At 50.1% G+C, this 23,875-nt stretch overlaps 1 protein-coding gene across 5 annotated transcripts in view; it reads right to left on the reverse strand.

Annotated features, from left to right (window-relative positions):
• Positions 1-23,875, reverse strand: part of PFKFB3 (6-phosphofructo-2-kinase/fructose-2,6-biphosphatase 3) — a 37,146-nt gene that overhangs the window by 4,286 nt on the left and 8,985 nt on the right. For 2 of the 5 annotated variants that reach the window (XM_082779883.1, XM_082779880.1), the window contains exons 2-15: positions 14,111-14,225; positions 8,997-9,122; positions 8,780-8,876; positions 8,265-8,331; positions 7,492-7,566; positions 7,149-7,205; positions 5,535-5,659; positions 4,620-4,827; positions 3,667-3,813; positions 3,192-3,296; positions 2,268-2,397; positions 1,987-2,049; positions 1,780-1,844; positions 207-377 (exon numbers count right to left, since the gene is read on the reverse strand). In XM_082779883.1, the coding sequence (XP_082636009.1) occupies positions 207-377; positions 1,780-1,844; positions 1,987-2,049; positions 2,268-2,397; positions 3,192-3,296; positions 3,667-3,813; positions 4,620-4,827; positions 5,535-5,659; positions 7,149-7,205; positions 7,492-7,566; positions 8,265-8,331; positions 8,780-8,876; positions 8,997-9,122; positions 14,111-14,189 (1,515 nt within the window). In that variant the 5' untranslated portion in view covers positions 14,190-14,225. Of the gene's footprint in view, positions 1-206; positions 378-1,779; positions 1,845-1,986; positions 2,050-2,267; positions 2,398-3,191; positions 3,297-3,666; positions 3,814-4,619; positions 4,828-5,534; positions 5,660-7,148; positions 7,206-7,491; positions 7,567-8,264; positions 8,332-8,779; positions 8,877-8,996; positions 9,123-14,110; positions 14,648-23,875 lie in introns of those variants that run through there. The other 3 variants (XM_082779881.1, XM_082779884.1, XM_082779882.1) reach the window with 3 other exon arrangements.

The following is a 23,875-nucleotide window of genomic DNA, read 5'->3' on the forward strand; positions in this document are numbered from 1 at the left end:
ACCCTTCGCTGGGTGCTCCTGAAACCAACGCGATGCAGGAGGACAGCAGCCACGGGAGAAGCGGGGAGAGAGCATCTCAGAGACAGCAGCACAGGATGCGGCAAGTGCAAGCCGTTCCCCAGCTTCAGGAGCGACAGGAGGAGGACAACAAACAATAAACAACGAGAACAACAACAAAACAAAACAAAAAAAAGAGTTCAACTAACTTGTCCCGGCAGCTGCGTGGGCACTTCCTGAGGAACACAGCCTGGCAGGGCGGAAGAAACAGCCACATGCTCCTCAAAGCTGTTGATGCGAGGTTTTTTGGTGGGCTCTGGGCTTGCTAGAGGGGTAACGCTATTACGTCTCATGAGCGGGTTAGGTCCCTTCTTTGCTTCCTAAATTAGAGTGAGAAAAAGAAAAAAAAAAGTAAATAAAAATAAAATAAAAAAAGGGAAGAAGGCGACAGTTATAAAGAAAAAAAGAAGCAGATTGTTTGTTGTTTTTTTTTTTTCCTTAAAGCAGCCTCTGCTTTTCCCCCACAATTGCTGTCGACGTGCAAAGGATTAGTTGGATGCATTGAAAGGTTCTGGACACCGAAAAAAAAGGAAACTGATGCAAAACGTTCAAGAGCACTGTGTGATTTCCCAAGGATGGGAGGAAATGGGAGGCCCTGCACTCAGAAATGAGACAGAATTTCTCCTCATTTGAGCCTTTGATCACAAAAAAAGGTAAATAGGTATTACAAAGCGCAGTAGTAATCAACAGCCACGATTTCACACGCCAGAGACGTGCCCATTGGTCTATTCCTCAGAGGTAGCCCCTCTGCCCCAGGGCATGAAAGCAAGAAGAAGAAAGAAGAGCGAGCCCAGGCTGATAAGAAAGACTGGGGAAGTTGCACAGAGCAGCCAGTGAGGGTCAGCACCAAGCTCCAACTCAAGCCAGGTGGGATGGAGGGGCAGCTCCTGCACAGCCGAGCAGAGGAACCCAAGCACTTTGCACGTGCCTCACTCCGTGCCCACCGCGCCACGCAGCCCCCTGACCACCCCCAGCCATGGCAGTGGACGAGGGCATCAATGGCCCTGACACACCACGAGGAAGGATTGGATTCACCCCTGAAGATGTGGCCCAAAAGGGGATGGATCTGACCATCCAACAAGCGGCTGGGACCCATCACCACTACATGCAAGTTGGGAAGTTGGACACGGGGTCCCCTTCCTCTTCAGCCCCAACACCAGGCTGGCATCCCCTTGATCTGGCCTCTGAGCTCCTCGTGGAGCACCCAGACCAGACCTTACGGGGTTTTTCCTCTGTGCAAGGGGTCTTTTCCCCCCAGCACCCTACAGAACAGCACTCTGGTAGCCACATAGAGCCGTGGGCATGCCAGGAAAAAACAGAGAGGATGGAGATGTTGGATGAGCCACTGAGCTTGGGCTCTGCCAACCAGCTAGGACACCTGGGAGAAGCCACCTTCTCCATCCAGTAGTCCATTCCCTCTTTGGGCAAGCAGATGATTGCAAAGGCGAAAGTCAGAGCCCAGGAAAGACCCGTCCCTGGGTGAACTTTCATCTGAGCAAGCACACTGGGAAGCAGGCACATGCAAGAGTAATTTTCCCTTGGAAAACCCTTGATTGGCCACATCTCTGCAGAGCAAGAACCCCTGTGATGCTCCAGGGGCACTTCCAAGCAATTGACTGTGCAATAATCTCCCCATGCCCACCCTGGGCATCCTCACTGCCTGGTGACCGTAGGGGAAAGAAAGGGGACACCAGGGAATGGCTGAGGAAGAGCAGCACTCACCTCTGGCCTCTCCCTGTGGGTGTTAACGGCTTCGATGTTCAGAGAGATGGATTCCACCCGGCAGCCTGCAGAAGGGAACACAGGGAGATGGAGAGGCTGTCAGAAAAGCCAAGAGGTGCAGGGTGCTCGACCCCAGAGCCCTGCCCATCTCCCAGAGGAGGCACAAGTCTAACACCCAGGCACATCAAGGTGAAATGCCACACTTACCATAGGCCACTGGGGTCAGCTTCAACACTGTGTGAAGAGGACACTTCAGGTAGGGCATTTCATCTGCAGAGAAAGCAAAGCAGGAAGGTTAGGTTACCCCATCCCCTCTCCAAAAGCAGGTTCGGACATCTTCCTCAACACCTAAAGCTATCCCATACCAAAGGAATACATTTTCCAGTCCCTGCATGAACAGGAACCCCTATTTCATCTCTTCAGAGCTCCATCTGTCATCCCTTCTCCAGCAGGATCAACCCACCCACACCCAGGGTTGTGGAGCTCACCTGCACTTTTGTCCAAGAAGTAAGCAAGGAGACAGCGCATGACCGCCTGGTGACAGATCACAAGGACGTTCTCTTGTCTCTCCAGCTCCATGATGACCGGCTCCAGGCGCTGCACCAGATCTTGGTAGGACTGGGACAGAAGAAGGGCAGGGAGATAAGCACAGAGTCAGGAAAACAAGGACCTTACGAAGAACAATAGGCATTGTCTTGGTCCATCTATTATTTTCATGCTTCTGACTAAACTAAACCAACAACAAGGGATTTGAAGGGTTTCAAAAAGCACCACAACAGGCACCCAGAAGGAACCCCATACACTTAGAGTCTGTGCTGGCCATTCCCTGACATTCTTTTGTTAGGCGTGCTGGCATTGGTATGTCTCCAAACATTTACATTTCCCAAATGTCAATGTGCAGGACTTTTAATTTGGTGCTAAAAAGCCCAGTTCACTACCTAAAGCATCACCCAAGACTGACGTCAGTTCCCACCTCAGCGTGTCACACCTTGAAATCAGGTCGTGTTCCCCATGCCAGAAGCAAACAGAGATATCAACATCAGCCCACAGCAAATGACGCAGAGAGCAGGGGCTGAAATTACTAATTTGGAAGTGGAAGAAAGGGAAAAACCTCAGCACCACAAGACCGAGTGTGGACCTAATGACGGAGGCTAGACTAGGAGGCCTTTGGACTTTCCCAGATAATTGACTATGAAGTCATTTGGCCTGTTTGCTAAGTGTGCTTTTTAACGTGATCTTCATACACCATATTACAAGAGCTAAAAGCAAAAGTTAACAGGAACCCTGACCCTTTCTTAGTTCTTGCTTCTTGGAGCATCTGCTTTCTCCTCTACTCTCCTGTCCTCTATGCCCAAGTAGCATGAAAACAAATCGGTCATGTTCAAATAACAGCCACGTCTCTGGAGGCCTACCTCTCCAGAAGGATAGCGGTAGTAATATTTATCCTGATCGCGTAAAACAAATTCCTCTGGATGCTGTTCCCTGATTTCTTCATAGGTCATTTCTTCACACACACCCTGCAAGAACAGGACATCCAAGAGGTTATGGGCCTAGCTGAAATCAAAAGTAATCAGCACCCCTAATATGCAAACCCTTCTCCAAGGCATTTGTCTTTAATCCTTAGAGAGATCAGATACAGGGCAGGTCCAAGCAAATGTCATCTTATCCTACTTATTCCAGCCAACATCCTGGAGGTTCTGCATAAGGTACATTTCCAATGCCAAGTTGTGATTACTAGAGCAGGAAAAGTACTATTCCCCCTCAGAAGGAAAATTTCCCCATAAAAGATGAGATCTAGGCACGAGTAAGGGGCCAGAGCTATCACCCCCTCTGCCAACCCATGACCACCACAATCCAGCCTTCCCTACTGCAACCAACGGTACTTACAGCATCGATTTCATTGAGAGCCTTCCACTGCTCATAGGGCAGCTGGAGTGCTTCTGCTGTTTGGATTGTTCTCTTCAGTTGGCTGGTCCAGACTTTGAGGTCTTTTAGGTTCTGCTCCTCGACAAATTTGTTCAGTGCCAGCGCAAACTGTAGGACACAAAGAAGAGGTTGACTTCTGATCCACAGCCTCCCAATGGGCCTTCCTCCCTGTGTCCTAGCAAGTCTTCCCCAGGACCTCTTTTGCCTTTTGTAGGCAGATGTATTGGCCTTCTGCTCTAAGGTGAAGAGCAGCCTCACACACCATTTTTTCCCCAAAAGCTACAAGGGACATGCAGACAGAAAGAATAGCAAGAACTGCAGCCTAATATGATTGAGTAGTATCCAAGAAGCCCCATCACAATCTGGCCTCTCCTATGATGATGTGAAAGATCCTAGACCATCCTTAATCACAGCTACCACAGCTTTTTTTTTTTTTGTCAAAGAGCTAACTGGATGTATTCTGTAGTTCTTGATTATAGTAACACCTTAGTTGATTTGATTTGGACTTCAGAATGGTGATAAAAAGCCAAAATAGATATTAACCCTTCCTGGAGCAACTCTCTTGACTACGTCCATGAAGCAAAGTGAAGGCACCCTTGGAGATGACTAGCTCACCCAAAGGGTGGCAGCAGTCCTCCCACATCCCACTCTACCTGTGTTAGGGCTGAACCCACCCAAACAATGAAAATATTTTCTCCTAAAGAGGTCTGCAGACCAGCCTCTATCAACTCCTAACTGCACAGCAGTGGCTGCAGTCTTGTTTTGAGGCCATGCTCAACCCCAAATTTAACCAGCCCCATGGACAGATCCTCTAAGTACCCAAGGTGACATCAAATATACACTTAGGTCAACATACAGCACCTCCTACAGCCACATCACTTACAGAGCCACAGGGGAATATTCCTTCCCCTTACCTTCTTGCCCCTGTTGGAGAGGCCCGAGTCACCGCCAATCTTCCCCTTGAGATTGAACTCACTCTCGCCGTGCCGACACAGGTAAATGGTGCGGGGCTGGACATGGATGTTCATCAGGTAGTAAACAATCCTGCTCTGGATGTGATCCTGGACCCTGTTGACCAGGAACCGCCGGCCAACATCGATGACTTTGATGAGAGAAAGCTCCCTAGGGAAAGCACCACAAGGATGAGGGGGATGCCAGTGGGGAAAGCAGAAAACCACACACGACCCCCACAAAACAGCCTGGTGAGGTATCTCAGTCAATATAATCACCCAGCTAAAAGGATTTCCTGCAGGCTATTTTCAACAAGAAGCCGATAGGCAACGGCAATTCACAGAGAGCTAAGTAACACCAGTGTAATCGCCCTTCCTCCCTGCAGCAGTAAGAGGATTAAACCTAGCAGGGAGCACGTTCCACCCCAGGACAGCGCTCAGCTGGCCCAGGATTATCTGCGCAGGACACACAGATGCATTTGTGAGCAGTGGAGAGGCTGGGAGGCAACACGTTGCAGCCTACATGGTCATGCAGGACAGCAAAGTTGGAAACCACAGGGTCTGCTCAGCCTTGAGTCTATCTAAGCATTCCCTTCAATTGGGACCGTGACAAAAAACACCCCAGAAACCAACACAAGTGGATCCACAAGAGCTTGTGAAGGTTTTAGTGCCTGGCTTCCTGTCAGAGGGTTGGAGAAAACGGTACTGAATATTCAAGGAAGAGGCCCGAATTTACAGCAAGGCTTGGCCATATGTTACTCCAGCACGGTCACGTACTTGAACACAAAGTGAAATACAACCCCATACTTCATTACCCCTCTCCAGGCAAACAAAAGGCATTCAAGGCCAGCCCAATCCGAGATCAGGAAAGTTTCTTACCGGTCATAGTCATCAGGGTCAAGTGGCTGGTAGCTGGCCTGGTAACAATTGATTCTCTTCATAAAGTCTTCCATGGCATCGGTCGAATTACAGTCCCGATAATCAGGGCTGGACAGTTTTACTTCCTGCAGCAGGGGAGAAAACACACCAAAAGGAGTGGTTAGGAAGCTTTCCAGGCAGGTAGGGAAGGCTGCTGCCCCATCTGAGGCTATGGGCACAGCAGGGATTCAACAGTCAGACCATGCTAATCTCAAAGCCCTGCCAAGATCCAGCTGTTGGCTGAGCCATTTTACAGCCTTCGCTTATTATAAGAAAGAAAAGAAGCGAACAAGACCCAAAGTGGGCCATAGAAATATCCAGAACTCATACAGAGTTCTGCCTGAACTACTCTAACAGGTGGTCCTGAAGATTTGGTTTTGAGCAGCAGCATTACACATCAGTAACCTCCCGAACAGCACTGAAACCATTAGGATAACCAACAGGATAACAGCCAATGTAAGCAGCAGCACCCCAGGTTCACAGCTATTTTCTGCACTGATCCCAGCACGAAAAACATTATTCATCCACAAGCACCCCATGGAGCAAAAATCTACACTGTTCATTTTTTTTCTGCCCTTCAAGAACTACTTTCCATCAAAGAGAGGGATTAAATCCTGCAAAAAATCCAGCTTCAGGGTGTTGCAAAGGAATCATAAAAATAATTAAAAAAAGAACTAAACTGAGCATTTTAGTAGGGTCAAGGAAAAGGCAGCATGCAACCACCCTACCAGCCACAGGGCAGCAGCTCCCAGCAGGAGCAGATGCCTTGTGCTGACCCCTACCCTGGTGCCCATTGTGGAGACAGTCCTAGGGGCAGAACAAAACCCAAGGAAAAGCCTCTCGCAGACTTTGGATATTCCGTGACACATTCCCAGATGCTTTAAAACTGACAAAGTGCAGACCTACAGCTGGAGATACAGCTGGAGCACAGCCCAAGGGAGGAAAGGACATTTCCATCATACCTAGGTAAGCCAAGTAGCATCCATGTGTCCTAGCCAAGCCCAAATGGCAGAGAAGCATTTCTGCTGGTGGGAAACCAGAGATCCAGAAGCTCCCAAAGGAGCCAGTAAGCAATGTTTTATGCTGCTCCCCCAGCCAAAATCTCAACTAGCGGCAAGAAGCCTCCAAGCTGAGCTTCTATTCTTCTCAAATCAGACCTCAATAGGCTCTGTAAAGCTGCATGTGGCTGAAGACACCAAGTCTGACTGCTCTCTGATGGGATTTAAACACTTAACCACACCCATCACTTCCAAAAACAAGGGACATTGGGTCACTGAAGCAGCCTAAATACACATCCCTCCTTGATATCAACTTAAACATTAACAGCCATGCAGACAGAGTGGAAGGGAGCTGGGGACAGGCCACCACAACTTTTATTTTCACTACCTCCAGTCAGCCCTGGAAAAGCTCCTTTATCATCCCAGGACAAATATGTCATAAAAAAAGATTAAAAAGAAACTCCTAACCCTCAACTGAGTCTGGCAAGACATCAGTTGTCTTCTGATAAGAAACCAATTGGGCACAGGTGGAAAATCCTACACGAGGGAAAACAAAACAAGCTGCTTCCATGCTTACCATAACATTGGTGGCAACTACCGTGGGATCATTGCAGACAGACTCAATGAAGAACACCTGCAAGGCAAAGCAAAGCTCAGCTGAAGACCAGCAATAATGTTTAGGACATCCAACCAGCTCTTGTTCAACCCAGCCTCCTTCCCAGCTTCACTCCCTCCACCCTGCTGCCGCCCTTTCTCCAGGGCTCAGGATCAGGAATGGTTCACGTACTGCTGATTAATCCAGCACTGAAATCCCCCTTACACTGGAGCTTCTTCAGGACAACACCATAATGTATTCTTGATCTTTATTTTTTGCACTATTGTGGACTATGAAACATGGGCAGCAGCCTGATGGTACCAACCTTGAACCCATTTTCTTTGGCAAAGTTTAGGATCATCCCTCTTCTCTCCCGTGTGGTATTGGTGGCATCAAAAACCTTTAAAGAAAAATGTTTGTTATCAACACAGCTGTCTGGTTTCTCACCAAGCCCTTCCTCAACTTAAAACTAGGGGAAGTAGTGGAGATTTCAGAAAAGCTCACACAAGCCACACGCTTTTTTCTCTCACGGAGGGCATTTTGTAACATCCTTCCTCACCTCCCAGCTGCCTAATTTCAGGAAACTTTACAAAAATAAAGGGAGAAGCAATCAACTCACTAAAATAGCCTGAGAGATTGAGGGAAGACCCCAGAGCATTTACTGATGAAGTGCTGGGGTTTGGGACCACAAAATAGGATGTATGAGAAATTTTTTTTTTTTTTTTTTTAAACTGCTTTCTCAGCTTACGTAAGAGTCACAGCTTCCTCATCACATTTTAAATGCAAAATACACCAGCTGCCAGTGGGGAGGATGCAGATTGCCCAGAGGATCTCAAAAGTGGGATTAGCAAGCAGAGGAAGCACAACCACAGAGCAGGACAGGATTGTTCATCCCCAGCTCTGATTTTGCAAAGTCAGAATTTCCCCATTTCTGTGCAAGATCAGGGCCAATGATGCAGCATGGGGACATCAGCACCAGACAAACACTGGGGTGAGCAAGTGGCCCCTTTTCCCACATGTGATTTGCCCTGAGCTGCACTGGAGAAAGCACCTTTAGGACCAGGACTAGTGCCAGCCACCACAGAGGGCATCTCTTACCGCGATCTGGCCAGCCTCCTCCGTCAGGTACTGCTTGACGTCCCTCAGGGCAGCCAGGGCACACTGCCTGCAAGAGAGATGAGAGCCCTGTGGTCCTGATGTCCTCACAATAAGTGGCACACAGACCCCCACAAAGGTGGTGAGTGACCCCCAAACCTGGCCACATTGCTCCCTCCCAGGGACATCTGACACTGATACTACAGAAAAACCAAGTGCCATGCTGCTCTGCAGGGCAGATAAAGAAGTAAAGGCCAAACATCACTGCAGACCTCATGGTGAGCCTGAGCATGGGGTACCCGTGATGGAGGATGCCTTGTGGACCCTGAACCACCAAACCCCAACTGCTCCAAGTTTTCAGCTCTTGGCACCTCTAAATCACCTAAAGACGATCCTTGCACATGCAAGGAGATCTCCAGCTCCAGCCCAGCCCTTCTGGCACCCCACAACAAGCAGGGTAACCCTGATGCTAACCACGAGCTCCACCACCCCATTTGGGATACAGGTCCCACGCTTACCTCCGGACTTTCATGGCCTCCTCGTTGTCGGGGCGGAAGAAGTCGTAGGAGCTGTAATGCTTCACCGCCTCGCGGCGATACTCGCCCACGTTGAAAACTGCATGGGAAAGGCAAAGACCATCAAAATCAGGAGCGTGCACCAGCATAGCTTAACTGTGCAGCACCCAAAGATGACATTTTCTACAAACGAAGGAGAAAAATCCTTAGGGATGCTCACCTTTTGTTGGGACGCCGATCCAGTTGAGGTAGCGAGTCAGCTTCTTGGAGATGTAGGTCTTCCCTCGGGCTGGGAGGCCAACCATCACTATCACAGTGGGGGAATTGGCGAGCTGCGGCCCACAGGCTACAAGGGGGAAGAGGAGAAAGCAAAACATCAGCAGCTGTTAATGCACCAGCTCATCTCGTATCAACCCTGCACAGCGCTTGCTTTTGAGCCAGCCTCTTCCAGGTCCTTTGGAAGCTGGAGAAAACCCAAACCCTCTGCTCCCCATGCACCATCATCTCATCATCTCTGCAGCATCTCCTCTGCATTTCCCTCTCCTGAGGGTGGACAACCGAGACCCCGAGCAGGAGAACCCAACAACTTATTTTCATGATAAGATCTGCTGAGTACGTGCCAGAGCAGGGAGAGATGGCTCCGTGAGTCAGCAAGACAAGTGCCCCAGCTCAGCCACCCTGACCCAAATTCAGCCCTGACAGCCAGAGGACAGCATCCTGATGGCTGCAAAGCAAGGAACCTCTTGCTGTCCCAGGCTCCTCCATGCCTCAGTTTCCCCATTTGCAAGAATCAATGCAAACACAAGCCCTCATCCCTGTGGCTTGGTTGATTCTATGGAAACCTAAATGATGGCCACAAGCAGCCTGGGCACGTGCCAGGGTATGGGAGACGGCACCACCCAAGGGAAGAAATGCAGCCTTCGGTCAGCTTTTCCACCACCAGCTCAGCAACTCCTGCCCATCTGTCTGCACTCACAGTGCCTCAGACAGTAAGCACCAGTTCCAAATAAAAAAAAAAAAAAAAAAAGAAATCAAAGACTGCTTTCAGAGGCGGCCGCTGCACTGAAACACCAGGTCTGCACTCAGGTCTCCACCCACCAGGAGGAGCAACTTTTCAAAAAAAAAAAAAAAAAAAAAACTTTGGTGAGCTTTTAAGCTGATACACATGCAAATGCAAACTTTTTTTTTTTTTTTTATCCCTGAAGGCAAGCAGGACCCTAACATTAGCCAGCTGCAGAACCATCAGCATTTAAAAGAAGATATACAGGAGTGACTTATCCCTTTCTCCCAGGAACCTAAGGCTGGTTACATTTTGTCCTCAAGAGGGTCCTGTGCCAAACAGCTGGAATTAAATCCAGAGCGATGACTTGGCCAGCTAAAGGAAACTCCTCTGATTCAACGGAATTGCACAAAATGCAGACAGATCAGCTGCCCAGGTGAGTCGCTTTTCCCCAGAAAATCCTTTAGAAAGTAAACTCCAGGGCGCTGGTTCAACTGGGAGGAAATTGCGCACCGGCAGCATCCTCCTGCCCTGCCTCCCCACATCACCTCCACACTGACATTCACGTGGCGCTACACATCCCAAAGGCCAAGGCACCGAGCCAAGTGCTTTACACGCAGGAAAGGAAGATCTTAAGGATGCCTAATGGAATTTGGATTAACCACCCACCTCTCATCCCGCCTGGCCTCACGTGCGGGGAGCCTTCCTGGCAAAGGCAGCCAGGAGCAAGCCCCTCCGGGGGATTTCTCATCTCCCCTTCAAGCCGCCGGAGCCTGGAGACCTCATGGGAAAGGAATGCAGGGAGTGAATGGCTGATGGCAGCGCCGTAAAAATGTGGTTTAATTATGGGCTGTCCCACAGCGCGCCCGCCCCAGCTCCCCTGCCTGCCTGCCGTGGGGCAGGTGGGACCAGCGGTGGCAGCAGGATTCAGGGACACGAGAGGCTGCTGGGGGGATTTTTTCTCAGGGGCAGGCAGACAGACCGAGAGGTATGAAGAGAGAGCACGTGAAGCACGTGGGATCAAGAAAAAAAAAAAAAAAAAAAACTCCATCAGCTAAAGAAACCAAATTAAGGCCATGAGTTACAGTGCCAGAACAGCAAAGAGCCTCTCGTCATCTGCCTGAGTGTCTTGCCAAAGCAGACTCAGCAGACAAGAGATGAGAAAACTCTCCAAAAGGGATTTCTTTCTTCTTAAATATTCTGCATTCCTGAGGCCGGAGCTGCCCTTGCACTCGCTGCTCCCTTTGTGTGACCTGGCTCCCCGGTGCCGCGTTTCAAAAGCCCAGGGCAGCTCCCACCGGCTTCAGTGGCAGGCACTGATTTTGCACGCTGGGGTGCCCGCGGGGGCTTTGAGGTGTACCAGAGGAAAACATTTTTCCCCTCTGACCGTTTAGAATGGACAGCAACAGCCCCATGTGCCCAACAAACTCCAGGGCTTTTTTCCACACACAAAAAAATAAATTAAAAATGGAAAGAAAAAAAAAAAAAAAGGAATTGTACCTGAATAGACAACTCCTCCTTTCTCTATCTGCCAGCAGACAATGGATCTCAAAGATCAGAGCCAAGACGATTTGGGGCCATTAAAATAATAGTACTTGACATAGGGACAATGCTGGGTACTGTTTCGCGCCCCTTTACCTCCAGGCAGATAAAAATCGAGCTTCCAGAGCTCAGGCTGTGCGCACACAGGCAGCAAAAAATACCTGTATTTGAGGGTATTTGAGGAATTTCTCCCAATTCAGTTTGCTATCAAAGGAACGATGCAGGTCCCCCTCACAACATGAAAAATTACGCATAATACGGACCCAGGGAGCACTCCCCAAAATGCCAGGTCAGCGCTGGGCACGGCGTGTGCGCCTTCTCACCGGGAGCCCGAGCCCAAGCCCAGCCAAATCACAAAAGCCCGCCCCGAGCTCCAGGAAACTTTGCAGCAGGGATGAAACCGAGCCCCGTGTTTTGCTCCGGGCGCTTCACAAAGACCTAATTCATCATTTCTTTTCACCACCCTGGAAAGCTATCAGGGATTTCAATGCATATTCATTACTCATTATCGACATCTACCCAGGTAAGTCAAGGTCAGGGATGACTTGTGAAAGGCTGGAGCTGTATATTTAGAAGCGGCTCATCTCGTGCCTCACAGCAGCTGAGAGCCAGCGTGGGTGCGCTCCCGTGCTTCGCTGGAGGGGGCGGAAGGAGGGGGGAAAAAAGAAAAATAAAAATGGAAATTTGCATCTATAAAAGGTTAAATAAAATAGTTGCCTCCCTACTCCGGGCATTTTTACTGTCTCCACGTAGGCAGCATTCCCACACGCCTCCCGCGTGAGCCCTGGGCTCCTCTTTTCCACTTTTTTCCCCATTGCATTTTGCAGACAGCTGCATCTCCTGTCCATACATTGCATGCAGGCTGCGGGGAGCCTACGTAACCCCTGGGATGTGCAGCCCAGGTTTCGCATGCCCACGGCCGCTGCCTCCTCTCTCCTCCAGCATCCCCCAGCCCGGCCCCCTCCCTGCACCGCCTCGACTTCCCAGCCCCTACGTGAGAGACGTGCAGCTCGGCAGAAATTGAATGGATCGCCGTCAAAGGGCCAGATGAAGGCATCACTTGGAGCTGCCACGACCAGGAGGAGGAGGACAATCGGGCTAATTATTTCCCGCACCGAGCGGCCCGATGGTGATGCTGCTGCTGCCCTGGGGACCGTGCCGGTCTCGAGGGAGGCCGGGGCTCGCCATTGTGCCTCCCGGCCCCACGCCTTTGTGCCCGTGCTCTTTGTTGCTGCCGAGGAATTAGTATCGCCTATGGGAAGCCACGGGTTTCAAAAACCGAAAAATGCCCAGCCGGGCTCTTCCCATAGATCGCAGCGAATGATGCCGAGCGTGGCTCGTTCCCACCCCGAGAAAAAATAATAATCATATTATTGTGATTATATTCGTATATTAAAAGACGTTAGCTTTCTCCTCTGCAAGAGGGAGCTCTCCCGTCAGAAACCACGTGAATAAATTAGTGAATTTAAAAAAAAAAAAAAAAAAAAAAAAGAACAGTGAGGCACCACGTGCTCAGGAGATTTCTTTCAAAAGTGTCAGTCCTTGAGAAAAAATAAAGAAACCCAAAGCACTCAGACCCAGCTGCAACGCATTACACCCATCCCACCCCAGCCCAACCATTTCTGCCCCACGGCCAGCCAGATGTTCAGCCTGTTGCTGCTGAAAGCCATTTCCTCGGTGCCTTCCCCTGCACATGTGCCCAGACACAAGGCTCAGCATCCCTCGTGGCACGCCGGGACCCACAGCTATGGGGCAGCAGCCGTGATTCATCGGCGAAATTAACGGCATCATTCATTTCATCCCGAATATATATATTTTTTTCCTTAAAAGTGGGTAAACTGGCCAAGAGAAACACGAACTTAAAAATAAATAAATAAATAAATAAAAGCAGCAGCTGCCTGCTCGAGAAAAGCAGCGGGAGGACTGATTCACCTCCGAGCCACTTCCATCCCTCTCCGGGCTGCAAAACGCTGCCTCCAACCTCGCTCTCCGCAGCCTCTGCGGGTTCCTGCGATGTTTATTTGGCAGCTCTGGTGGTTTGGGAGCTCCGCGGGGTGGCACAGCTGCCGGGTGAGTTAAAAGAGCCGGCTCCCAAATCAGCCGTGATTCACGCCGCGTTTGATAGTAGCGCCGGGGCGACCCAAGCGTTGGCTGGTATTTATTTTTTTAAGCGTGGGGTTTGGTTTTGAGCACCCCCACGCTTTCTTTTCCTGCAGGACGCTGAGCAGGCAATTTGTTTGCCCTCTCCCCTCCACCTGCCTCCTTTCTCCCCCAGGCGCAGGGGCTGGTGGCAAGGTGCAGACAGCTGGTGGTTATTTGGGTTTATGAAATCCACAATCTTACCCACCCCCCCCAGTAAAAGAAAATCAAGCCAAACATCAAGGCAAGGTGCTGAGTGCCCTGAAAAATCCCAGCTGAGCTAGCCTAAGAGCAACCTGCCCTATCCGCTGTTAATCCTATAAGTATTATGGGGTGGAAAGCGAGGAGGAGGGAATGTCAGGACGTGCGTGGGGCCGGATGCAGGCGGGCTGCACCTTCCTGGGCTGGAAGCATGCACAGGGATGCTACGGGGAGGGGGGCACACTCAGGCTGCAGGGATAATATGGAAAAATAGAGTATGGGGGGGGTCCACCTTGGGGGGGTCTACCCTCGGAGAGGGCATCACAAGGGGGTGCACGGGAGGAGGAAAAGGGGGGGGGGGGTGCATCCCACCCCCGCCGCCCTCCTGCCGGGGGGATGCTGAACCTCCCCCCAGGTTTCCCCCCCGCATTTTTCCCATCTTTCGTACTCACAGCGGCGGGGCAGCGCCGGCCGGTTGTCATTGGGGAGCCAAATCTTCTGGATGCGGCTTTGCGTCAGCTCCATGGGCATTTTTAAAGCCAAGGTCTTTTGGCGCTCCGCGTCCACCTTGGGGCGTTCGCAAAACGGGGGTGGAAGGAGGAAAAAAAAAAAAAAAAAAAAGGGAAAAAGGGAGGGGGGCAAAAAATATAAAAGACGATAAAATAAGGTTTGCCGCTCGGTGAGGGTTTAGAGGGGGAAGGAGGGACGGGGCACAAAGCGGGGAGGTGGGTGAGTTCCGCTGCTAGTTTTAATTTAAAAAAAAAAAAAATGCAAAAAAAAAAATATGTTTCGCTTTGTTTTTTTTTTTCTCCTCTTTCTTCCTTTTTAAAGATAAAAAGAAGGCTGAAGGCGAGGGCTGGCAAAAAGAAGCGGCCGCGCTGCTGCTGCCGCCGTTCCCACGCTGCGCTCGCACTGGAGGAGACAGCGGCTGCGGCTCCTATTTGGAGCCGGGAGGCCGAGGGGGGGGGCCCGAGGGTCCCCGCCCTCCGGGGCGGGGTCCGGGGGGGGCCCCGGGGGGGGCGGGAGCCGAGGAGGAGGGCGGAGGAGCCGGAGGGGGGCGCGGCGCGGCGCTGCCGCCTGCTGCCGGCCCCCCCGCACTGCAGCGGGACAAAGGCTTTGTTTGGAGGATGGGGGGGATTCGTGGGGGGGGTTAAATGGAAAGGTTGGGGGGGTGGAAGGGGAGAAAGAAGGGAGTGGGGGTTTGGGGGGTGATGGGGAGAGAGGGTGGGATGGGGAAAGGGAGTACCGGAGCTGGGGTGTTGGAGATGGAATGGAAAATATGGAGATGAAAGGAAGGGAGGAGAAAAGAACAAAGGAGAAGAGAAGAAAAAAGGAGAAAAAGAAAAAAGGGAAAGGAGAAAAGAGGAGAAGAAAAAAAAAAAAAAGAAAGAAAGAAAGAAAAGAGAAAAGAAAAAAGAGAAAGAATGGAGAAAAGAGAAAAAGAAAAGAGAAAGGAGAAAAAAATGAAAGGAAAAAAGAGAAAAGAAAATATAAAGAAAAGAGAAGAGAGAAGGGAGAAAGGGAGAGAAAAGAAAGAAAGGAGAGAAAAGAAAATAAAGGAGAAAATAGAAGAGAGACAATAAAAAAAAAAAGAATAGAAGAAAGGAGAAAAGAAGAAAGAGAAAAAAAAAAAAAGAAAAAGAGTAAAGAGAGAAAAGAAGAAAAAAGAAGAAGAAAAAAATAGCAAATAAAAAAAAATAAAAATAATTCTAAAACCAAAGCAATTCTGCAACCAAACTCATTCTAAAACCACAATTATATTTTTTTTAAAAAAAAGAAATCCTTTCTAAACCCAAGGGCTCCCCCGAGCAGCCTCCTCCTCCCCCCCCCTTCTTTCCGCACCCCCTTTCCCCTCCCCGGCCCGCGGCGGGTGGGAGGCGGAGGCCGGGGGCTGCGGAGGCTCCGCACGTCGCTCACGTCGCACAGGCAGGGCTGGGGCCCGGCCTCCTTCACCCCCCCACCTCCGCCGGGGGGTGCCCGGGCTCTGCTCCGCCTCCGCCTCGCTCCGCAGCCGCGCAAAAAGGCTGGGGCGGAGGCTCCGGGGGAGGCTCGCAGCCTCCCCCCACCTCCCGGCCTCCGCCCCGGGTCGGGGATGGAGGAGAGGAGGCTGCGGAGCCTCCCCTGCGCTGCCTCCGCTAGGCGCAATTAATGAATATAGGTGTATTTTATTAGGGTGCGTATTGGGTGTTTTTATCCCAAACGTAGCCACGCTTGGGGATTTTTAACCCATTAGTTAGATTCCCGCAGGTGACCTCGCCGCCTTCAACTCAGCGGTGAAAAGCACTAATTCCAACCCAAACGTGGCAAGGGCAATAAATAAAGGTGTGGGGAAATCCAGCTTTCCCCTCCAAAATAATAATAAAATTAAAATTAACATCACGATTTGGGGATGCTCACATCCCAAGCGACGCGGTGCGCCCAGGCAGCAGTGGGATGCTGGGTGGTCGGTGGGGAAAGTTCAATATTTCATGGCTGGAAAGTGCTCCACTGGGTTTATTCTAGCTTGATTTGCTAAATAAAGCAAATTTTGCACGGAAATAAAGATGCTGGCAAGTTAGCATCTCAGCTACATACTGAATAGCCTCCGGTATTATTTTAGGGCATCTTCCTCTAGGAAAAACAGGCATGTGTTTTTATGACAAAGAATATCTTTTTGGCTGTCTCCTTACATGGAGTCGAGATGGATGGAGTAAAAAAAAAAAAAAAAAAAAAAAAAGTGCACAATCCCTCAGTGTGCTACGCAGGAAAAATATATTCATAGACAAAAAAAAATGGTACTGTGTGGGAGCTGCAAAGGATGCAGAGATTTGGGATGTGGGAAGGAAGAGGGTGAGAGCATCAGCTGGAGAGGTGGGGGTGAATCAGCGAGACAGAGATGTGCTCCCCCAAGACAATGCACAAAATACATCCTCGGGGAGGGCAGAAGACTATTTTGATAGATTTTGGCTATTTTATTTTCCCCCTTTCTCCAAAAATCCATTTCAGCAATGGGTTTTATGCCACCCTGGGTGGAGGCAGGTTGATCGGATGCTGTTGCCGCTGCTGCTAAATTAATCTTTCCCCACAGAGGGCAGGAAAAATTCGGTAACCAGCTAAAATGCAACTCAGAAGAGGGAAGAAAATTCACATGCTGATGCAGGACAAGGATTTGGGGCATTCCCCTTCCTTCTGCAGCTCCGTGCTCCTCTCCATGTCTTTCCCAGAAGCTTCAGCCACTTCCAAAATCACCACCGCAAGAGCATCGAAAAGAGCAGGAAAGCGAACCTCCGCCTGAATTAAAATCACAGTCGCTTCAGATTAGATCCACCTAGTAACTCTTGGCTAAAAATGCCTAAATAACTGGAGCGGAAAGCTAGACCATACTTAAACTCCTAAATAAGTGGCCTGGTTTCCAAAGGCACGAACACGCAGCTGCTCCAAGCGAGGTCAGCTGGAAGGAGCATCATTACTATTTATAAGGCATTCTTGGTTGTGAGGGTGGCGGCAGCACAAGGTGCATTGGGAGGTATAAAAATGTAAAGCCAGGGATTGAAATCTGCAGATGAAATCACTTTGAGTGGGAATCCAGTGGGAACGGGGGAAAAATCCCAAATCTGTGAGAGCAATCTCTTATAGGGATTGTAGCCTGGTGACTTCTCTGAAATACCAAAATCCAAATACCTACTTTCCCTTATTTTGTGTCCCTGCTGTTAAAACACTGAAATGACCTAGCAGCCCATCCCAAACGGTGGGAAAAGGCTCTGTATAGGGCCCAAAATCCAAACCCTGGGCTCAAGTCCCTATCCCCTGGGGAAGAACCTACCTGGGTACCAATCCAGGGGATGGCAGCCAGCCCTGGCACCGTTCCTATGCCATCAAAATGCAGGGAACGGCAGCCCCAACTCTGACTAAGCTGTGATTCATCACCTTTTTTTCTTTCTTTTTCCTTTTTTTCCTTTAAAGGAAGATTGTAAGGAAAGCACGAGTCCCATTCATGCCTACGTTCAGTGCAGCATTGGGGCCATCGTGGCGTCAAAGATGAGAGGGTGCAATTTACGGGGAACCCGAGCGCCTCTTCGCATGGATAAATTTGGAGATGGTGCCTCAGGGCTTGTATCACCATGAAGATACAGCTATAGGTGAGCTCAGCTAACGGCAGGGCAGCAATTTCCAGCACAGCCTCAGTTTACCAGGCTGCGACATGGGCACAATCCTCCCTTCAGAGGCAGGTTGCAAAATTTAAGCCAGCAGCTGCCCAACTTCTTGCTAGCGCGCTGAAGGCACCATTTTGCAACAGAGCAAATTACTCATCCGGGAGAGAGCAGGGGTATTTATAAACAAATTTGAAAAAAAAAAAATTTTTTGCTTCCGAAAAAAGAATCAGGGTGGCCATGGGGAAGCCAGGAAAGCTGCCTGCAGCACACCAGGGGAGGCAGGGGCTTTCGGAAGGGTCAAGGAGGAACCAAGTGGTTGCATCCTCCTCTTGACTGCTGGACAGGGAACTGCTGTCGCTGCTGGGGTGGCTTTTTGGGGGAGTCCTGGAGAAGTTTGCAAAACTTCTGGGCCTGTTGCTCATGGCCCTTTGTGCCTGCACGTTTAAATTGCTCTGCTTGTGGTGGTGACAGATTCGCTCTCCTGAATGTGGCAGGGAGAGCCCAATTCGGTCTCTGATCCCCCCTTCAACTCTGCAACGGGGAGAGCAGCATCGGGGCAGAGCAGAGAACATCTTGTGCCCCAAGCCCTCCTCCCTTTACCCAAACATCCAAGAAATCAACCCGTTCCCCCAGCTGGGGACAGGCTGTCCCCTTTGTACACTATTGCACTCTGCAATTGGACCTGCTGTGCTAACGAAACGGCTTCCTTCCCCAGCCGTAAGCAACTCGGCTTGGGGTGAGCAGCCGAGCACCAAAATACCCCACAGAGCAGGCACTCAGGGCCACCCAGCATCTGCCAGTCGGCACAAGCAGCACCTTGCTTAAAATAGCTGCAAGTGGAGAAGGGGAAAAATTCAAATGGGTTTGAGGAACGAGGGCTGATAGCAAAAGGGGGAAATCCCCGGGGAGGAACGAGGCGTTGCTCAACCCCACTCCATCGGCCCCAGTCAAATGCCCTGCCGGGAGCTGAGCTCGCCTTTTCTTGGCAGCCAAGAGGCAGGAAAAGCCACGAGGGATCTGCACAAATGCATGTGGAGGCTTTCAGCAACGCTTGAGCAACAAGTGCCAAAATCAGCTCGCGTGCACGTGAGCCGGCTTGCAGCAACGGTGCTAGCCAGGAAGGAAAAAAAAAAAAAAATCCAACCAAAAAAGCTCACATCACCGTCTACCAGCAAAATGAGGCTCCCTTAAGGTTTCTCTAAATGCCTTCTTGGCCATATCCACCCCTCAGACCTGGTCGCTCTTGCTCGGTCCCTCTGCTCTGAGCACCCCCGCGTGCTGTCGCTGTCGTGCTCCGTGCTACACAGAAAGTATTTGGGGGGCAGTAAATTCTGCCTGAAGTCAACCCTCTTTCCTGCTATGCCGTCAGCCTTGCTAAAAGCATTTTTTTTCTCCTCTTTCTTTTCATTCAGGAGCCCCTCAAGCAGAAGGATGAGGGTTCAAGCCTAGTTAGCACCTGATTTACTGCAAGGAGCTTTGCAAAGGGAGGATGGCAGTGCTGTGGTTTAGGAATTTGCACTGATGCTGATACAAGGCAAGAGACACCCAAAAAGTGAGTGATTTCTGTGCTGTTAGGAAAAGGAAACACAGTCCGGGAGGAGTGCAGGTGATGAGAAGCGTCAACTGGCAGCACGGGAGAAAGTGATTGTGGCTCAAAAGAGGTGCCAAAAGTAACAGGAAATATTTCAAGCTGTCGGATTTGTGCCCAAACTAGAGACTTTTGGTTATAACTGGGTGAGTTAAAGGCAAACAGCAAAGGAAATGGGAGAGGTACAAATGAATTGCCTGCCCATGATGAATATGTGGAAGAAGGAAGGATGAGAGCCTGGATTTCAAGTGCATTCCCCAAGCTAGGAGTAGAATCCCCAAGGGTCCTTCCGTCATTGTGCAGAGATCTCGGAGAGGGCTGGCAGGTCCCTGGAAAGTCCCAGTAAGACTCAAGGGCTTAGGCAGGTATCCAGGAGCCAGGACTGATGAGCCCAAAGGAGCCTTTTAGATTGATGTTCCTATTTAAAATCCCATGGAAGGGGTTTTATCTCTGATTCATGGACCAGTTTTACCTAAACCAGAAAATATGATGCAGATGCATCTCTTCTTCCAAATTACCCCAATACACTGTCCCATAGAAAGCACCAGGATGAGGTCCCTGTGGCCTGTCCATGAGAGGCCTCTCAGGGGACACTAGCCAAGGAGATAAAATTTATGGTCTGAAAATCTCCTGTAATTTTCAAGAAAGAAAAATAAGTTGGAAATAACATTCTGAACCTGCAACGTCCATTGGAGCGGGAACATTTCTCAATGCCGGCTGAAAGCCTGCTCAGAAACGTGTCCAAGCAGCTTGAGCAATGTCCTGTGCAAGTTCCCGACCTCGGAAGGCAAGTGCAAAACAAATCTCTCCCCGCAAGCAGCTAAATCAGACAGACAACCGGCTCCCTAGGCTGCGGAGACAAACACGGAGCTTTAAAATTGTTAGAGGGTAATTACACAGCCAGGAGCCGGGGATATTCCGGTCTCAGGAATCTGATACTGTTTTCCCTTGAAATGAAATCCGGCTGAAAGATTCCAGGCTTGGTCCCAACAGAGAGGGTCAAAGGCTGCAGAGCTGTCAGGGAGCCAAAAAATCCAGATTTTGACGCTGCCGGTGACTCCACGACGCCAATATTCACCTTATCGTGCCTCCTCCTGATGGGTACTTTCAGTTATATCAAACAAACAATTCACACTTTGTCCTGGCCTTTTATATCGGGTGTGAAATCCCCCACTGGAGCCCTGGGATTGAATCAGGGTGTAGTGCCACGAGATGCTAAACTCAAGCGGAGGTTACCCAGCTCCGGGGTAAGACACCACAACCACAAGGCACCGACCCAGCCCCAAATCCTGCTGGGTGGAAAGAAAAGGGCAATTGTAGGGCTTCTGTGTCCCAGATGAGGCTGTGTCAGCTCAGATTGCCCCTGTCCTGCTGCCAGCACATCCCATAAAGTGTCAAGGTGCTTTGCCCAGATACATCAGCAGAAATAGGGCCACATGCTCATGCCTGATCCAGACCCAATTCGTGGTGCAAAGCCATGCAGCAGGTCCAAGATTTGCCCTGCTCTGAGCACAGATTGCTACAGGGGTCATTTAAATGGCCTATTTTTGGGGTGGTCTTGTAGGAGGTTGGGTTAATTAGGAGCTTAATTCCCCAGCCCCGTGGTGCATGTGGGATGCAGCCCTCCACCTCCATCGGAAACACCCTAGGGACCAGCCTATTTAAGGTGGAGGCTGGTCACCCTCCGGAAATCACAGCCTCTCATTATCATTATCATTAGAGGACTCTGCTGTTGAATTATTGCCCAACGCCTTATTTGCACCTGCCTTTCATTAAGGGCCGGGATCGTTATCTCATCATCATCACAGCTTATTAAATCAAACAATGGCAAAGGCTGTGGCCTCTCATTCGGGGACTGACTCACCTTGTGATGTAACAGGGACAACCTCAGCGGTGCCATGGTGACCGGCAGGCTCCCCAGGAGCACTGATGTCACCGAGCCAGCTGCTGGGGATGCAGGGGAATCTCCTGGAAGAAGCCAAGGAGCACCAACACAACGCTCTTGGCTCACTGTGAAAGTTTCGCGTTAGCCTGAGGGCGGCCGGGGTTAGGGAGGAAGCAAACCTTGTGGTTTGTGCTCGTAGGCAGCAAAATGTGGCAGATTAATCACAGCCTGGGAAAAAGGATGTTTTATTTATCTCTGCCATCACCCCCTGCTAATATCAGTGCAGGTCCTGGTATGTTTTTTTTTTTTTTTTTCTATCAGGGGTGATAAAACACCACCTTACAGGGCAGCATCCTGGGAGGATCTGCTGTTGGGAGCATCCACAAGAAGGCTGTGGGTAGTATTTGGGAAGGATTTGTGTCAGTTTGGGTGTCTGCAAGGAGCTGGTTGCTTCTGACCATCTGCAGAGAGAAATGGGCACTCCCGAAGTGATTCACCTGCCCTGCCACGGACACTGAAACCAGGCTAAGTTGTGTTCTGGAGGTGTCCGTGGCCTGTGAGCATTGGTCTACAGCTAAAGCCATCTGATGCAAATCCTGGTGGGCTTCAGGATGAGGTGATCCAAAATGCAATTCCTTGTTCCTCAAGACTCAAGCCTTGCTCCTCAAGACACAAACCCATGCTGGGAGCTAGGATGAAGCTTTGATGAGGAGCTGCATTTCGAAACTGCGTACGTGCTGAGGATCTCTCCACACCCTTGTGAGCACGTCTGCTGTATCGACAAGCCGCTCGTCCCTGCTTCCTTGCAGGGCTGGGACCATGCAGGCAGTGGCAGGTGATGGTTGCCCAACAGCATCCCACACCTTGATCCCAGCTGAGAAGAACCATGATTGGGACCAGCACCACTCCTTGGTTCCCTGTTCCCTCCCCAAGGGCTCACCTCTCCATCCAGCTGATGGAAACCACAAGCCACCAAGAAGTGAGGTTTAAGTGTCCCAGGCTGTTGTCATATGCTCTTAAACCTGAGACCTGCAAGGATTTTAGGATGTCTGTGGAAAAATAACCAAGCATGTATGGTCAATATGTTGAAATTCAGAATGGGAAGGTCCATGACTACGCTGAAAGATGTCCAAGGACCTGCCAACTGAAAGGCCATCATGAGATGGCAAGGATTTCTGAGTTCTCTGAACCAGGAATGAAAATGATCAAGAGATGAAAGACATCTTGATGAAAGATGAGGATCTGCTCTTGAGGGACATCTCAAGGAGGTCTGTCTTCAGCTGTGGGAGCCAGGCTGAGTCTCCATATCTCTTGCTGGAGCTCTCCACAGCCCCAGGTAACCTTTCAGATCTCCTAATGACTTAGCCAATTCCTGGAGCTGAATAGCTAGAAGCAGTGCACACAGGTTGCTGGAATGCAGAGGTTAAATAACCAGACTTTCTTATCAGGCTTTTCTCAAATTTTGTTCTGCATGGAAGGCAAATATTTCAATTTATCTAATTCCTACCAGAAGTTTTCAATTTGTGTATTTTGTTTAATCATTTCCATACCATGAAGACCTAGCCAGAAAAAAAGAAAAGTCAAAACCGGTCCAAAAATATCTACAGAATTTCGTTTCTTCTTTCACTGATATTTTCCAATCAGACATGAAAAATATTAACGGGAAATTTCTCTGAGATATTGGGTCAAACTGAAATATGGGGAGCTTGTTGCCAACATATTTTCTCAAATGTATTTGCATTTTCCAAGCCACAATGACAAGCAGTTAACAGCTTCTTGGAGAGAGGGTGGGGGGAAAGAAAGGAAAAGGAAAGAAAACTTGGCTGAATGTTTAGATTTCTGCCCTGGACTTGGTAGTTTGGTAGGGAACAGGAGGGCCGCCACCATGCTTTGTAACACTGGGAATGACCCAGTTTTGTCCCCAACCAGCTGCTGTCACTTGAGCTGAGAAGCAGAGCCAAGAGATCTGGGACACACACGTTCCTATCCCGTTGACCATGAGCTGTCCCCACTGAGTGTGATGGAGAAGGGGGAGAACAACTCTTACTGCACCTGCTTTGGTATTTCTGGCACCACCGCTCACTGGGGAATCAGAGCACAAACTCCTTGCCCTAAGGGGGCTGCAATTTCCCCTTCCTACTCCTCAAACCCCAAACAAACAGCTGTGGGGGGATGTGGGCTCATCCCACGTGTTCCTCTGCACTGTGTCCTCGTGCTCAGCGCCGTGCCGGGGGCTCGGCACGTCCCTGCTTGCAGCGTCCTGGCGGTGACGGCGAGGTCGGGGTGAGGGTTTCGCATTTCCCTGCCCGGCTGTTTACCCTGGGCTCAGGCTACATCCAAACAACTGCTACAGTACGTCCTGAGTCACCACAGGCTCTGGCAGACGGGTGGTTTCGCCTGACAGCTTCCCAGTACAGAAAGCAAGCTGGGCTCAGGATGAAGGCACAACCTGCCTTTGCTTTGTGCCATGCGTTTATCACCAGGGCTTGGGTGGTTTGGGGCACCTGAGGGATGGGCGCATCGTTCCTGTTGCTGGGCAAAGCATCATGATGATGTGGTTGGAGAGGTTCTGGGGTTGGAGAGGTTCTGGGGTCACCCATCCCACACGTTG

The sequence above is a fragment of the Aythya marila genome, assembly GCF_965140915.1.
Source record: "Aythya marila genome assembly, chromosome: 1".
NCBI classification, from domain to species: domain Eukaryota; kingdom Metazoa; phylum Chordata; class Aves; order Anseriformes; family Anatidae; genus Aythya; species Aythya marila.